At 41.6% G+C, this 12,745-nt stretch overlaps 1 protein-coding gene across 1 annotated transcript in view; it reads left to right on the top strand.

Moving 5' to 3' along the window:
- Positions 1-12,745, top strand: part of LOC142487741 (myotubularin-related protein 12-like) — a 74,421-nt gene that overhangs the window by 40,986 nt on the left and 20,690 nt on the right. The window contains exon 5 of the mRNA XM_075587554.1: positions 10,499-10,629. Within this exon, the coding sequence (XP_075443669.1) occupies positions 10,499-10,629 (131 nt within the window). The remainder of the gene's footprint in view (positions 1-10,498; positions 10,630-12,745) is intronic.

Genomic DNA, 12,745 nt, shown 5'->3' with positions numbered 1-12,745 from the left:
ACCATAAATTATAAGTTCATTTAAAAGGGGATACTTATTGAATATGATCCGTGTCACGATAAAGCTATTGAAGGATTAATGTATGTGAGCAGTACAGTAACCAAAGGGTTTCACTTTTCTTTTAGCTTTTTTTATTTTCTGATATTCATTCACAGTTATAACAAATTTGGGGAGGAGTAGAACGGGTAACACGAGGGAGATGGGGTGATAAAGAGTAGGGTGTTGTTACAGATATAGTTAAACATGATAGCAGAAAGCAAACATTTTATACATTGCTATAAAATAAGTCTTGTTGATATATTTGGTGGTTAGAGGGGTCACGTCACTGAACGTGGGGGAGCATTTCGCAACCTGAATATGTCTACACTTCTTGACTGCGCAAACACTGATACCCATGGATCCTATGAATTCAGGCATGGTGTGGTTGATACGCTGTTCGCTTTTCCATATACATGGTTTCCCATATGTTGTTTTTCATTTGTGTTAAAGACTGGCTTGACTGCGTTTTCTAATTTCTGGCAATTAAGCGTCTAGTAGCTACTGTGATTTGCGTGAGTGAGTTTGCTTTCAGCCTTAAGCATATCTGGGAAGGGGGTTAACCTTTCTTTACAAGAACAATTTTAGTTCTGTGTTTGTTAATCATTGAAAGCCATGCTTACATTTAAAATGACAAGTAATAATTTACAGATACGCAACCAGTTATTATTCTATCTGCTGGGGCCAACTTCAAAAGAAGTCCTAAATTCCTGGGGCATTCTCTGATGGAGCAGAACCAAAGGTGACAGAGGGTCACTATTTGTTCTCATTGCAGATTAACATTCTGTGAGAATTCATATCTGCTACAACCCATAATAATGATGGGTATAAATCCTGTACCTGGCAAAAGTACTCGTGTGTAATCATCTAACTTGTGAAACTATCTATGTTGCAACTAGCGGATAATTGGTTTCTCCCTCATGGTTAAAAGTGGGAATATCACCAGTGGTATCTTCGGAACGCCTGGATGTGATCATCATTAAACTGGTTGGTCCAAGGAGAGAGTTATGTATTTTTTTTTTATACTCTCCAATTTTAAATTGAAATTAAATAATTCCCTTTTACCAGAGAAGTGGGACTTTAGTGTCACAGGGAAGAGCGTGATAAATGAGATGACACACCTACAAAGGCTGGTCCCGGCATCTGTTCTGTCACAGGTGAAAGACTTTGAGCACCTGACCTGGATATGGGACCAGGGTTAATACACAGCAGCTGGCCCACGTTTTACCTTCTGCTAAGGTCCCTAAAATAAACAAGACCTCCCCTCAATCCAGCCTATATACCATCTATCACGGACTGCATACATGTGAGCACATGACTTCTATATGAAAGAAAGGTATACATGGCTATTCTAGCTAACACCTTTCTTATGTGTAAGGTACTTCAAATTAGTTAATATCAAACCCGTACTCTATTGCAATCTAATACGCTTCCACCACCCAAGAAATAAGCAGACAAAATATGTAATTATATATATCTGTCAAGGTCTAAGGACCCTCTTTATTAACGAAAAACTAAGCACGTGGCACACACAAATGTTGGAGCAAAATGTGTCTGAAAATGTACTTTGCTCTACAAAGTGTGCAACCAGTTCTATAAGAGCCCAAAGCATTATTTCTTAAAGTTTGTCTTTAATATACAAAAATACAGTTCTTACATTACAGAAAAAGATTGTTACAATAAATGCAGAACAGTTTCTTTAAAATAAAAGGATACTACATAAGTAAAAATTCATGTACTTTACCACGTCATAGGTTTTTCCCATAGAGGTCACTGGCATAGGAAAGATGAAAACTCGCGTGGCTGATCCAATACACACCTGGTTGAATACTGATTTTCTATTCAAACATGCCAACATTTATGCGCAGACCTTCTTGCATTGAAATTCACACAAGATCCACCCCTGTCGTAAATCAGCTACTTGGGTGACATTTATTACTTGAAGAAGGCGGGGGGAGACGGGACATTTTCTTCTGATATTTACATTTGACTGAATATAGATACACACTCCTAGCTTCATTTCTCTAATACTTGGACAGCGGTGAGTCATCATAATAGATTCAGGCGAGTTTACTGAATGTAACAATACTAATTTTGACCGGCTTTCCCCTAAATTAGTGACAATGGATATCTGGCCCTTGCCACCTCCGAAACATCAAGTGTTGGGCCTTATTGCATTCGTCTCCGTGAAATGATTACAAATATCTAAACGTTATACTTCAGAATAGGTGTCAGGTCCAGGATGACATATTTGATATCTTTTGCACGGTAGGGTTAGTTACGCCCCTTGGCACTCTGTAGAACCCTTCCAGGTATGCTTTGAAAGTACATCTAAGTGTCCTGTTTTCTTGAGTGTCAGAAGAGCCATAATTTAATCCCATCTCTGGCAACACAAATGCCCTAATCTCTAGATTCTATGAATCCCATACAACTAGGACTGGTCAAGGGTTTAACAGGGCATAAGAAAAACATTCCTTTGCATTTTTTTTTCAAACTTAAATTTTTATTGGAGTACAAACATTGTTTCACAGCCCGTTGTATCACTTCCAATTACAGAAACCCACAAGTTTGTTCACCACCAACATCAACCAACAGACGACACCACAAACAAGAAGGAACAGACAAGGGAACCGAGGGGGGGAGAGGAGAAGGGAGGGAGGAGGCGAAGGGCTCGGAGGCGTCAAGATTCTTTGTTCGTTGCTGTCTTTGTGCCGTCATGGCAGATGCTTAATGGATTGGCTTTCTGGGGCGAGGCCTGCCTTTGTGTCCGCTTTCCTAACCTCTACCTGTGGGACTGTCTGCTACCAGTTCGTCGCTATGTCGAGTCGCGTTTCCGACCTTCAAAGGAGAACGCATCTAATCTTATCAATGAAGAATCGTGATGGCATCCACCCCAGGGATGTCTAACTGGGCCAACCACGGTGCCCAGACTTTCAGGTAGTTTGTGCCGGAGTCATAAACCAAACTTGTTAATTGTTCCATCCTGCAGACATGCCAAATCCTGTTTCTGGTCTTAGGGATAATTGGGATTTCTTGTTGCTTCCATAATGCTGCGATCTCGCTCCTCGTGGCTGTTGCAAAATGCGCGATTAATTTGTGCGCTGCATTTGACAAACCCCGGATCCGCCTGCCCAACAGGAACACCCACAGGTCCAGGGGGATCTCCAAACCGAGAATCCGCTGTATCCAGTCTCTAATCTGTTCCCAAATAGGGGCCACCCTTGCGCAAGACCACAGCATGTGTCGCAGATCTGCCACCTCCCCACACTGTTTAGGGCAAAGCGGGGAGTAGCCTCTCACAAATTTAGCTAAGCGGGTTGGGGTGTAATACCACCGCATAAGGACTTTATATGCGTTCTTCTTTAATGTGGTGCAGATTGAGCTTTTTGCTGCGGCCTGGATAATTCTGTCCCACTCTTCGTCCTCTAATGTCTCCCCTAAGTCCGCTTCCCAATGTCTAATGTAGAACAGTCTGTTTTCGTTGGGCGTCGTTGGGCAGATCACTTCCCTGTACATTCTAGATGTAAGTCCCCTTGTGTCCGTACTTCTAGAACACAGCTGCTCAAAATTAGTTTGTGCCGGTCTGATTGGCGTTTTATTGTAAAAATCTCTGATCTGGAGTTATCTAAAGAATTCATTGTTTGGGATAGCTTTAGTGGATTTAATTTGTTCAAAGGTTTGTATAGTTGTTCTACCCTCCAGATCTTTAAGACGGGTTATCCCCTTTTGAGTCCAATTTAAGAAGTTCTTGCTATTCAGTCCTGGAGCGAAGTCTGGATTGCCCACAATTGGCGTCATCAATGACCCTTTAGTAGTCAACTGACAGCTAAATTTAGTGGCCTCCCAAACTCTTAGTGAATTGGCCATGGTCTGCAGCGGCGTTTCCATCTTGCGTACCCCTCTTTTGGGTAGCCAGATTAAGTTTTGGAGTTCAATCGGTGCACAACACTTCCTCTCCAACTCTACCCATCTCCGTAAGCGTGGGTCCGTGTGCCATTGGAGAATCTGCCCTAATTGGCACCGCTAAACCTCCTCTTATGGTGGGACGCTTTCAAATACCCTTAGCAATTCTTGGGTTTTTCTTATTCCAGATAAATTTCATTATTTGTGACTGGAGGGAGAGGATGTCAGCCTGTACCAAAGGGATAGGGAGACTCTGGAAAAGATATAACATCTTTGGAAGGAGGTTCATTTTCACGCTATGTATCCTCCCAATCCATGAAATACTCCCTTTCATCCAGGTCCTGAGATCCTCCCCCAGTGTCTTAATTACCCTGGGAAAGTTTGCTTTATATAGTGTTTTGTAGTCCCTTGTGAGATAAACCCTTAAATATTTGATAGCGGAGGTTTGCCATTTAAAATTAAAATTGAGGTCAATCAGTTTTTCTACTTCTTTTGGTAAGTTGATATTGAGGGCTTCGGATTTAGACTGATCTTAAACCCCGAAATTTGGTTAAATTTACCTAGGATGTTGAATACGTTTGGGAGAGACGTGAGAGGTTTGGATAATGTTAGAATAACATCATCAGCGTATAGAGCGGCTTTGTGCATCTGGTCTCCAACTGGGATTCCAGAAATGTCCGGGCTATTTCTAATGTGTGCCGCTAAGGGCTCTATGCACAAGGCAAACAGCAGTGGCGACAGTGGGCACCCCTGCCTCGTTCCGCTTTTGATTGCAAATTGGTCTGAGGTGAAACCCTGATGTCTCACTCTTGCTGTAGGGTTCTTGTATAGCGCAAGGATGGCCTGCAGGAGGCGTCCCTCAAAGCCAAACGCTCTCAATGTTTCTGTTAGGTAGGGCCAGTCTATCCTGTCGAAGGCTTTCTCAACGTCCAGACTTAATACCATGGATTGTATGTTTTTCTTTTGGGCCAGATCGATCAAGTCAATAATTCTCCTGGTGTTATCTGCCGCTTGCCTTCCTCCGATAAACCCCACCTGATCCGTATGTATTAACCTGGGAAGGACAATACCCACCCTGTTGGCTATAAGTTTGGAGTATATTTTAATGTCTGAATTAATCAGTGAAATTGGCCGGTAGCTCTTACAGTCCGCCGGGTCCTTTCCAGGTTTATGGATCACAGAGATTGAGGCTTGTAGCATTTGTGCTGGGAATGAGGCCCCTGCTAGGATTTCGTTAAATAGCTTCAACATGTGGGGGGCTAGTATTTTAATATACTTCTTGTAGTATAAATTTGAGAAGCCACCCGGCCCTGGTGCTTTGGCAGGTTTTAGTGCTTTGATGACCTCAGAGAGCTCCTCAATCGTCAAGTCCGATTGGAGTGCCTCCCTCTCACTTCTCTCCAAAATCGGTAGATGCATTTTAAAGTTGAACTGTAACCACATTAACCCCTGAAGTACCAGATTGATTAAAATACGTAATATCATGATATTATCATGACCATGTGTATTTCAGTCTCTACTTCATGACCTCTTAAAGGATCTAATATCTTTCGATGCCAATGTATGCTGTTTTGTGTTCCTTTTTATTTTGTCTGAATCCATGCACTGTTTTTGTAATTAATAAGCACTGTATGCCGCTGAGATTTAATGGAACCTATTACCTTTTTAAGGGACTGCCTTTTTGGACACATTTTGCTCAATTGGGTTCTTGTTTTAATTACATATTTTCCTAGTATGAGGAGACGTAATTGTGGTGCAGTGTGACAGTTTTGGGGTGTGAGTGCTCGTTTTCGGTGCCTTGCAGGGAGGTGAGTGGGACAACTACAAGCTGGTTGTTACACACATACGCGCACACATTTTATTATCTATATTCTAAAATTCTTTACATGTTTGTTATCTTTAATTTAATAGATTATGTGGGATCATACAGAGTTTTTCAATACACATACAACCAATGTCAAATAAGGGTCATGTAGATACAATTTATGTATGTATAAGCATACATGTACAGTAGAAGTAACTCTTTTAAAGGCAGAACCCTGCTTTTGCAGAGGACATTGAAAGTAGTTTTGTGAGAACTATTCAGACCACAGAAATCCGTATACAGTGGCGAGAAAGTTTTTGAACTCAAATGACTATTCGGGAAATTCCATAGTTTTTCCATGATCACCTTCTTGAATCAAAACCAGTCTTCTTAAATATCCAATAGGGTTTATTTGAACCAATTCCATGTCTTTTTAAACAAAACGATGGATTAATTAGACAAACAATGAGTAATTAAAAGTCAGGGTATGTGTAAAAAGTGAAACCTTGGTTTGATCAGGTAAATTAAAGGGGATAATTATAATCGGGTGTTTTAAATTGGGTAGATCTTCAGGGCTGAGTTTGGGAGGCCTCACCCTATATAAAGATCAGAAACTGGAAGTGTCGTCTTTACCATACATGTGTGAGGAAACATGTCAGGCCACGATCAAAATAAATCTCTGTAGGCCTCAGAAAAGCAGTTATTGATGCTTATCAGTCTAGTATGGGACCAATCAATTTCTAATTTGGGGCTCCATCAAAACACTGTCAGACAAATGGAGAACGTTCAAGACAATAGTCACTCTACCCAGGAGTGGTTGTCCTACCAAAATCTCTCCCAAGAGAAAACCGGCAAATCATCCAGGAAGTTACAAAGAACCCCAGAGTAGCATCCAAGTATCGGCAGGCCACTCTTGCCTTGGCTAATGTGAGTGTACATGACTCCACTATCAGAAAAAGACTGCACAAGAATGGTGTTCATGGAAGGATAGGCAAGAGGAAACCACTGCTCTGTAAAAAGAACATTGCTTTCTGTCTGAAGTTCACAGAAGAGCACATAGTTGATTCACAAGACTTCTGGAACAATGTTCTCTGGACAGACGAGTCAAAGATGGAACCTTTTGGTGTCAATGAGAAACGTTATGTTTTGCGAAAAACTAAAAACTGTGTTCAAAAAGAAGAACCTCATCCCAAATGTCAAGCATGGTGGTGGGAGTGTGATGGTTTGGGGCTACTTTGCTGTCTGAGGACCTGGGCGGTTTGCCATCATTGACACAACCATGAATTCTGCATTGTATCAGAAGATTCTAGAGGAGAATGTCAGGCCATCCATCCAGGAGCTGAAGCAAAAGTGGGTCATACAGCAAGACAATGATTCTAAACATACACGCAGATCTACAAAAGAATGGCTGCAGAAGTAATTCCACGTTTTAGAATGGCCTAGTCCAAGTCTGGACCTAAACCCCATCGAAATGTTGTGGCAAGACCTGAAGCGAGCTGTTCATGCAAGGAAGCCCTCAAATGTCACGGAGTTGAGGCAGTTCTGTAAGGAAGAATGGGCCAAAATTCCTCAAAACCAATGTGAGAGACTGACCAGCAGTTACAGGAAACACTTAGTTGAAGTCATTGCTGCTCAAGGGGGCGCCACCAGATTCTGAATCTAAAGGTTCTCATACTTTTTCACACATGAATATTGAATGAAGAAAAATGCTGTGCCCCAGATTGTGAATTAAACAGTTGTTAATATATAATATAGTGTGAACTTTCACTAAGTATATATCAGCTCAAAGGGGTGAGTGATTGAGCAAGATATTGTAATGTATAACTTAATAGCAATACTGTGGTATAAAGGAGAGGTGCACAAACTGGGTGTGTGACATTTTCGGGCGGGGGCGGCAGTTCCAGAGGTCCCGTGCGCGCCCTCAAGGCACTTAAAGTAAATGGCGGGGGGATCGCGCAAGGCCTCTGTAACTAACTTACCTTGGCCTCCAGCAACGCGTCGTCATGGTGTCACGTGGTCACGTGGCATCACGTTGCTATGGTATCATTTGATGCCGGCGGAGAGCAGGCAGGGGAGTGCAAGGTGAAAAGATAGTGGAACCCTGATGTAAAATACAATGCCTTAAAAGCCAAAAACAATATAAATCAGTGATAGACAAAATGATACGGTTGTATCAGATTAGCAACAAAACCCTTTGTAACAATTGTAACTCTGCGAGTCTGCTGCTTGTCAATAGAGATGGCTCATCTCGGGCACTAGTAGAAAATAGGACAAGCGCACAACTCTCGTGGGGATAGTAAAATTGTATCGTGCTTTGATAAAAAGGCGAGTATTGCACGTACATCAAGATAGGTCTTTAAAGCTGATCATGTTAGAAATATGTTGCCGCGACGGGACACTGCTCTCTCATACGACGTGGGCGACCGTCGTCGTTATCTCCCCAACTTGTTAACCGCAGAAGAGTATTTCGATGTGAATGTCCTTACTTTCCAGTATTCGTGTTCAGGCGATGTCCGGGGGTGGCAGCTGATATTATCGTAGTGGAGATCTGGTGTGTCCGTAATCCCAATGTGACTCACACTAACGGCAGAGATGCTCGTAGCCCTCGGTAATGCCAGAAAACACCCTCGTGCAGCAGGCGGCGTCTAATGGAGTCGCCGCTTCGTCTGTGGTGGCTGCGCGCCACACCAAGTACATTCCTCTATGGGGCAGTCCCCAGTCGGCGTGTGTGCGGCCGCCCCCAAAGCGTGATCTCCGACCGCCTTCGCCAAAAGACAAGATTTTTGTCTCTTGGCACGGCGGCATTTTAGCCAATGAGGGCAAACCAGCCGTGTGACATCATGACCGCGCCCATGCCAAAGATCTTGCCTGCTCTTCTGGAGGAGCAACCCTAGGACCACAGATCGCGGCTTTAGGCTTCGTCCCCGGTGGTCGCGGCTGCGCGCGCAACGGCATGCGTGCCGCACACAAAGTACAGCCCTCTATGGGACAGTCCCCAGTCGACGTGTGCTCGAGTGCGCAAAGTGCGATGCGCAACCGCCTTGGCCAAAGGACAAGATTTTGTTCTTTTGGCCATTCACGCCTTCCCGTCCCGAGTTGACTGGAGTCCATCAGGTCGTGCTGATGCAGGTAACGAGCGCCACCAGGCACCCCGTCGCGTGCACTGGGGCCTTAGCCTTACACATCAGAGGTAGCGACTGTGACGGACCGTTTGGTGACCCCCATTCTAATTGGCAAGCAATGAGTATAATTCTAATTTATCGTTTAGTATTTGTCTTTTTATTGACATTATCACACGACACAATCCATTCTCTGATTATTCACTAGTCTCCTTTTCATGTGAAACAAAGAACAGCGGGGTCTATGTAAGGTAAAAAGTGTTAAGTGCTGGTCTTCCGTGACAGCGACCATACGGCGGAGCGTTCTACTGTATAGTGGCGTGTTACGGTGACATCATTAACCGCTACCTACTGCACTGCCTTTGACACCCCCCGACATCGCCTGAACACGGATTGGGGGAAGGAAGGACATTCACATCGATCCTCTTCTGCTTTTACCAGGCTGGGGAGATAACGACGACAGTCACCCACGTCGTATATGAGAGCAGCGTCCCGTCGCGGTAACATTTTTCTAACATGATCTGCTTTTAAAGACCTATCTTGATGCACGTGCAATACAGGCAGTCCTCGTTTTACAACGCTTCGCTTTACAACGAATGGCTTGTCCAACGCTATGCAATGCATACCTATATTCATTTTTACAACGCCAAAACGGCTTATCCAACGCTATGCAATGCATACCTATATTCATTTTTACAACGCCAAAACGGCTTATCCAACGCTATGCAATGCATACCTATATTCATTTTTACAACGCCAAAACGGCTTATCCAACGCTCTTACGACGCTTTGCAAAGTTGTATGTTTATATAATATATATATCATACTATATAATATATTATATTTTTATATTATATTATATATTATGTTATATTATATATATAATACAGTATATGCACTATATAATTTGTGTGTGCTGCATATTTTATTGTCTGCGTAAAATATTTTGTGTATTTTAGCATTAAAAATGCCTTCAGGAACGGAACCTTTCATTTAAACAGTGTTTCTATGGGAAAACGTGTTTCGCTTTACAACGTTTCGCTATCCAACGGCATTATGAGTAACGCATTGTATCGGATAACCGAGGACTGCCTGTACTCTGCTTTTTTTTTTATCAAAGCACGTTATACAATTTTACTACACCATGAGAGTTGTGCTCTTGAATTCTTTCTATTTTTCAGTGTGTATGATGCCTTGACACTTTGGTTTCATTAAACAAGATTAGAGACGATAATGTCAAGGTCTAATAGGAAGTTAATTATTAAACCATGTGCATAAAATGTGGTTTGATACGTGAGCATGCCATAAAAGTGAATATTATTTGAAGGGGAGGCAGTGCTACGCTGAGACTTTATGTATACATTAGGTGACGATCCCCATGTGAGCAGCATGCCCAAAATATTTTACCTGTTAATATATCTAACTCAATTTACAAAGAGTATTCTGACCCAAATATTTTAGTTTCCAAATGCAAGTCTAGAACATCTTTGATTGGGTATATACATCAAAATCTTTTGTTTCTGCTTTTCTTGTTACATCTCTGTTTTAGAACTAGAATAAACGTCGCTTAACCATTGTGTGCAAAATACCCAAATTGTGTTTTTTTGTTTTTGTTTTTTTTAACATATATTTTCAGTGTATGATAAAAAGAAAGTTCTCATATGTGGACAAGTGAAAAAATACCCCGAGAGTCTAATAATCTACTGCAAAGATTTCCGTGTGTTTCATTTCTGTCTGCGGTACACAAAGGAAGAGGAAGTGAAGAGGGTAAATATAGTGACTACTCAAACACGCAGCAGTGAATTACAGCTATGAAATAGTATGCAGTATTTTAGTGGAGCAGTCTCTTTCTGCAATCAGACACCAAGTATATGAGGAGAGATTTAAATTAGCAGCCTTGCTTAATTATATATGTGAAGTATGTTGAATGAGTTGGATTAAAGCTGCAGACCAAGCAATATCCTACATTAAAGCTGCCTCTATCTCCTCTATCTCTATTACTTGTGAGCACATTCACATGTTTTAGACAGGTCTGCAACCCTGCTTTTCACCATTATCATCCAATATATAGTGCTTCCACTGCAGCAAGGGATTCTGGGAAATGACATGCAAATGAGCACACAGTGCCACCTTTTGTCTCAAGACGCCATTACATGGTTAACCCTTAAGCCAATGCATGCTGCTTTAAACACAGCTTTTAAACATGGCCTGGGATGAGATGTAAAGCCGATAAATCCACTCGCGGACGGACTGTTTCGACATTGTGGGTCTCGTCAGTGTGCGGTTAGTTGTACTGGCTTTGCAACTTGAGACATGAGTAGGTCTTCACCACGCATTATTTAAGTTATGGTGGGTGAAACGGTGACTAAAAAAAAACCACTGTATAGCATATAAAAATATTATATAATATATCTATATCTCAGTTCTGTACTATGAGAAATTACCTGTAGCATAAAAAAACCCTCTGAATTACATTTAAAAATGTATTATGTAACCAAGCAAAGGAAGTTGACTCGGGGCACTACAGATTTTTAACTAATTTATTAGGTCAGTTTGACCTAATCTATCTGTCTTTATCATATCTGTCAAACTTGAAAAAGGTCACTGTGGCGGCCAAAAGTCAATATTCTGACCTAATAAATTAGTTTAAAATGCATAGTGCCCCGAGTCATCTTCTTTTGCTATGTATTATGGATCTCAGGAACCAGGAGCACCGGTAACCGTATGTATTTTGTTACTAATATATTCTGGTGTGCAGCATAGAACCCATATTTTATAATGTAACCAGCCTTTTTTGTTTACAAATTTGTTTTACAAATCAGATACTGAGTCAATACTCCTGCAGCCATTTAGTGAACCCCCGAGCCAAATCTTCGCCCATCGATTGGCAACTTGGCCAATTATTTATCATTGTGTGGATTGTATTGATGTACATATGGAGGGGGGAGGGGGAATGGCAGCTTGGACTGCTGCTTTAAAGTGAATGTAATACTTTATTATTATAGTCCTCCATGTTTTGAGGGTTTTTTTTTCCAGCTTTAATATTGAAGCTTTTTAGCATCAATTTTGCTAGAGGCCAATTACTGCCATCAGTGAGCAGTTACAGTATAAAGCAATATTTAGGAAGTCAGAATGGCAGGCAGGTTTAAGAGTCCCCTGTATTATCCTAGACAAAAAAAAAACCAATGTAGTACTGGGGAAATTCAAAAGGAAGGAAAAAGTAGTATTTTTCTTGGGGTGAAATGGTCCCCATAGCCCCAGCAAGCTCTAAATCGTCCAACTAAGGGCCTTGTTTAGAGAAGTTGATGAAGTGGATTTGGCATCGCCAAAAGGTTTCATAGTACTTCACCCGAGGAAACACAGGTTAAACGTTCTGCCTAATTGAAAAAAGCATAGTTTTGCTGCTTTTAATGCAGTCAGCCTTTTGTGGTCCGCTTTCTCATTAAAATGTGTAGTTTTAGTTATTATTTTTGTTTAAGCACTCATGTAGTACACTAGGGATTTGTATTGTCCCAGTGGCTGATTTATATATTGGCGTTTTTTTCTCTCAATATATATTATTTATTTATTTTTTCCCCACTACAATACATTTTCCTCAAAATATTTTTTTTTTTTAATGCTATTTATTCAAAGTCTCATTTTACCTGAGGTTTCAGTATCTGTGCGGAGCTGCTGTTTGTATCAAAGTTATCTGCATTAAACATGTTTTTGTTTTTTGAAAGCTTGCTATGAACTTTGTATGGGCCTAAGATTAGTTGATGAGCACTCCGGGATTAAGCAAACACACTTAGGCTTGGTCCCCACTGGCTGCTGCAGCGGGGACAAGAGCCGCCACTCAATGGGGCCGGGCCCGCTGCAAGGGGTTTCTTGCAGACCCGAAAAT

Source organism: Ascaphus truei, chromosome 1 (assembly GCF_040206685.1).
Source record: "Ascaphus truei isolate aAscTru1 chromosome 1, aAscTru1.hap1, whole genome shotgun sequence".
Lineage (NCBI taxonomy): Eukaryota > Metazoa > Chordata > Amphibia > Anura > Ascaphidae > Ascaphus > Ascaphus truei.
This window is presented reverse-complemented; position numbering and strand designations above follow the sequence as displayed.